This window comes from Penaeus monodon, chromosome 5 (genome assembly GCF_015228065.2).
Source record: "Penaeus monodon isolate SGIC_2016 chromosome 5, NSTDA_Pmon_1, whole genome shotgun sequence".
Classification (NCBI taxonomy): domain Eukaryota; kingdom Metazoa; phylum Arthropoda; class Malacostraca; order Decapoda; family Penaeidae; genus Penaeus; species Penaeus monodon.
The window spans coordinates 56,584,775-56,589,774 of record NC_051390.1 but is presented as its reverse complement, the minus strand read 5'-3'; the positions used below and the strand labels follow the sequence as shown (position 1 = coordinate 56,589,774).

Genomic DNA, 5,000 nt, shown 5'->3' with positions numbered 1-5,000 from the left:
ACCCAGCCTTCAGCTTACCAACACCTGGCCTAATGTTAGTCACCTGGAGTTCCCATTTCCCTCAACCCCCTCCTATCTTCTCTCCTCATTCATGAAAAGATTAACATAAATTCCTCTAACAAGCAATATATGTATATAAAAAATGTACCAAATTTTTCTTTGAAAAAAGGATCATATATAGCAAAAAAAGAACACCAGGCATACCTCACAACCATGTCCCTTCAACCTCCTTTGAGGTTTAGAGAAGCAGAGTAAATCTTAGAGCTTAGATTCACCGAGCTCTACCTCAGATCTCTCCCACAGTCTATCCCCAAACGAAAAGATGGCAGAAGTCCCATGCATGTCTTATAACCCGAAGGTACGAGCTCCTGTGATTTTTAAAGTTTTGTTCCGAGTTTGCATATTGCTCAACTACCAGATATTCTGCTGGGGTCCATGGTCAGTTCCCTCTCCTCTATCCTCCTCTCCCTTTCCTCCCCTTCCCCTCCATTACCTGTTTGTCCTCATTTACTCCTTCCTTAACCTGACGTGTTGAGTGGAGAGCGGCAGTGGATTGTCTCTTTACAGCCTGTGTGAAGATTACCTTGTTATTCTTTAATATCGTTTGGTTTTATCCGTTATGGTCATTCTGAATAGGGGCATATCTCTCTCTCTCTCTCTCTTCATCTCCCTTTCTCTCTATCTCGTTTTCTCTCTCTCTCTCTCTCTCTCTCTCTCTCTCTCTCTCTCTCTCTCTCTCTCTCTCTCTCTCTCTCTCTCTCTCTCTCTCTCTCTTATCTATCTTTTTCACAATCGTCACCCGATAGTAAGGTCCCGCCCCTCCCCAACAGCCCTCTCCCCTTTCCCCTTCGCCCCTCCCCCCCATCCATGCTATATTTTTCACCACAAACTCTCACTCACACATTCTAAGCACGAAGGAGCTTGTGCCTTCCTTAAAAAATGAAATGTCAGAACCCCGCACTCTGAAATTAGCTTCAATTCATACCTATCATTGATGCGATTCCACTGATAAAAGATAAATTAATTCCACCGCAGGCGGCACAGCAATCATCATTTTACACTCCAGGTTAGTCTACGAAATAAAGAAGGCATTGCAAGCGGTCACAGCATGCACCACTCCCCAAGCATGGGACACAGAGAGTCAAAGCATGAGAACTTCTAGCTTTAGTTTACTCATCAACTAGACTCTTGTAGAATGTAGCATGAACCTCAGACACGAAGTAAGACGATACACCACGGGGGGAAAGATGCATCTTGGAGTTTTATTACTATGATGAAAAAATATAAAAAAGACTAATAACAATAACGAACCTTTTCTGCTATCGAAATGAATTTTGGAATCTGTGAATAATTCACTATTTTAGTGCAAGGCCCCGTCTACCCCAAGACTTCTTATTTATTTTTTATCTATTCATTTAGTTTTTTTTTAACACGCAGTTTCATTTTCAGGACCTTTGTCTCCCCATGAAGCTAGCATGTGCATGCCGTACTAATGGTCACTCTCAGTCACGATAATACCTCACCCATTCCACACTGTTCACTGGCATATTTTCTTAACTAAACCATTTTCTTGTCCTCTTGGTGTAAGACACTGAATAACCTCTGGATTCCACTTACCAAAAACGCCCCAAAGCCGGTGAAGCATGTGTTCAGTGACACTCTAGACTCCCTTCTGAATTTGCATATCCTCTCCTGAAGTGCTTAAGGTTCCCCCTGACAACTGTTCATATTTTTGTTCCGTGTAATCAGATCGAGAGTTTGCATTACACTCTGTGCAGTTCATCTTTCAATAGTCAGTGGCTGCTGTTTGAACCCGTACGCTTTGTAAACGACTTTAATGTTTCTTTCTGAATCAAAGGAAACTTTTTGTTTGATCAGTATCATTGCTCATGAGACTTGATAGAAACGTGCCCCCAGTTTTGCTTAGGATTTCCGGCGCCGAGGCCGCCACTGACCCCTGCCTCTGTCTTCTGCAGCATAACCAGAGCCTCCCGAGCAATAGGGCATCCTTCGCCGACCTGCCGCTCCCGCCCGACGCCCAGCCAGGCTACCAGGTCAGCGCCACCGACCTGTGCCTCTTCGTCGCCAAGCGGAGGAGCGCCTACCAGCCGCTGCCCACCGACGACCCCGCCGCGCCCGCCGCCAGCGCCTCCTCCAAGCCCGCGGCCGGCAGCCCCCCGGCCAGCCCGGACGACGGCCACATCTACGCCGCGGTGGCCCCGGTGGCGCGCGCGTCGGCTCGCCCGGCGTCCGCGCACATCTACGCCGCCGTGGACGCGGCCCCGCGCCGCGCCGTCGGACGCGCCTCGCCGCAGCACGCCCCTCCCACGCCCTCGAGCTCGCCGCCCGCAGGTCGGACGAGCGCCCTCGACCTCCCCCCCGGCGCACACCTCCACGCCTCTCTCCCCCGCCCCAGGAGCAGCGCCGCCCACCTCGGCAGGGGCGGCAGTGGCTCGCCCGCCGCCCTTGCACCCAACAACATCTACGCCACCATAGACGCCCGCAGAAGCATTGCGGCGCCCGGTGCGAGCCCCGCCGCCCGCGCCTACGTCACGCTGGGCAACCGGGGCCACGCGAGGTCGCCGCTTGACTTCCGAGACCCGCGGACGTCGGTCCGGCCGCCCGTCATCCGGACGCCCAACGAGAGTGCTGTATAGACCTCTCTCTCTCTCTCTCTCTCTCTCTCTCTCTCTCTCTCTCTCTCTCTCTCTCTCTCTCTCTCTCTCTCTCTCTCTCCTCTCTCTCTCTCTCTCTCTCTGCCTCCCTCCATCAATATATCTCCAAGTCGCTCCTTTCCAACCGACGTGTTTGTGGACTCCCGATCCGCCAGAGGAGGCCGAGAAGTGATGCTCGCTTCCTCTGCGCTCAGCATCCGGGAAACGCTCAGACCGGTCATCTCATGTGCTTCTAAGGACTGGTTCAGTTTCGTGCTGACTGGAAAGAAACCGTTCTGCAGAAAGCTTTAATGTATCTATAAGTGGACTCGGAAGCATGCGAGATTTCTGCTATACCTTTTTTTATCTCTCTCTCTGTCTCTTTCTCTCTCTTTTCATTCTTTTTTTCCTCCATTTTCCCTTTCCTATCCTTTGTAAATTCACGCGCACCTCTTCCTTTGTTTCTGAACCGGAAATGACTTTTTTTTAGATATTACGATACCACATAGGCAATCGCGAGCGTTATATTTGAGATGTACATTATATATAAATATATGAATATATATATAACGGGATGCTGTATTGTTAGTGAACGGTTGCTACATACGCTAACCTACATGGTGGCGTTTTTTTCCCGTCGCTATGGTCAGATCTCCTCGTTTTAATGAGGAGTAATATTCTCTCATGTTTGGAGGCTTCCATGTAAATATTAGTCGAGGTTTTATATGTAGCATAATCTAGGTAAGGTTTTACTTTTAGATGTAGTGGTTGCATACTAGAAGACTGTTTGATTGGAGTTCTGTGGATGTGTCATTATTGAATGATAATGATAAAGATAATGATAATGATAATAATAATGGTAGTAATAATAATAATTATTATTATAATAATAATGACAATAATAATAAGAACAATAACAAGGGTAATGGAAAAAGCTGAAAAAGACGCTTAATTTCCTTTCCTTAATGTCGCTACTTGAGAAAGGATGATCATATAACGACTGATTATTTTTTTTTTTTTCATTGTGTAAAGTTGATTTGCTGAAACATCCTGTTATATATATATATATATATATATATATATATATATATATATATATATATATATATATATATATATAATATATCGTGAACATATGATGGTAACTAGTCTCTGTTCTTATGATCTGCAAAACATAATCTATGTAGTTTGTTTGTTTTTTTTCTTCTTCCTTTTCTGTCTCGTTCTAAATATTTTTTTGTGCTCCGTCAGACTCATTCCTTAAATGAGTCAAATTTGTCAAAGTTTGTTCTTTATAAAATTCTTTCTTCCTCTTTCCTTCTGAGACAAACGTTCCCATGGCGTGAGAGGAAACGTTTTTTTCCTTTCTCCTTCCTCCTTTGCTGTAAACGTTCATTTTAGAGAGGCATTTTTGCACTTGTATATAATGAAATAAATAACCCTCTCTCTCACTCCCTTTTTGCTAAAACAATATATATATATATATATATATATATATATATATATATATATATATATATATATATATATATATATATATATATATGAATGTTTATATTTGAGGAATCTATTGTGGAATAAGTGATATGTTGTAAATATCACTTTTGACCAAGATCCTAATCACTCGGTTGGGAAATACATATAGGTCGTTAACTGTGATTTCTTTCATGAGATATAATCAAGATAGAGAAAAAAATGAAAGAAAGTTCTTCTGTATATCAATTTCCTCCTCCTCTTTGCCCTTCCCTTTTCTCATCCTTCTCCCTCGGACTCCAAACACACACACACACACTCACACACACACACACACACACACACACACACACACACACACACACACACACACGCACACACACACACACACACACACTCACGCACACACACACGCACACACACACGCACACACACACGCACACACACACACATACATACACTCACACACACACACACACACACGCACACACACACGCACACGCACATACACGAAGGTACGCACTTCTAAAAGGTAAACATTTTTCATTCCAAAATATCCCTGAAAGCTAATAAAGCACTTTTGGTTCAAGAAGTGGAGTTCAAAAAAAATGTTCTCCTAATAATCCTCTTTTTACGTTTGTCTTTTCCTTGCTCCTTGTACTTCTCCTTCTCCTCTTCGTCCTGTTTTTCATTTCACGTTTTTTTCCTTGTTCTTTCTGCTTATTCCTCTTATTATTATTATTATTTCTTCTTCTTCTTCTTCTTCTTCTTTTCTTTCTTCGTCTTCTTCTTACTCTTCCTCTCCTTCTTCATCTTTTTCTTCTTCCTCTTCTTCTTCTTCATCCTCATCTTCTTCTTTCTTCTTTTTCTTCT

The 5,000-nt window shown here is 43.9% G+C and overlaps 1 protein-coding gene across 1 annotated transcript in view; it reads left to right on the top strand.

Moving 5' to 3' along the window:
- LOC119573603 (hemicentin-1-like) overlaps window positions 1–2,105 on the top strand; it is a 48,009-nt gene extending 45,904 nt beyond the window's left edge. Inside the window, exons 11-12 of the mRNA XM_037920814.1 lie at window positions 1,036–1,066; window positions 1,977–2,105. Of these exons, the coding sequence (XP_037776742.1) occupies window positions 1,036–1,066; window positions 1,977–1,981 (36 nt within the window). The 3' untranslated portion in view covers window positions 1,982–2,105. The remainder of the gene's footprint in view (window positions 1–1,035; window positions 1,067–1,976) is intronic.
- The last annotated feature ends 2,895 nt before the right edge of the window (window positions 2,106–5,000 follow it).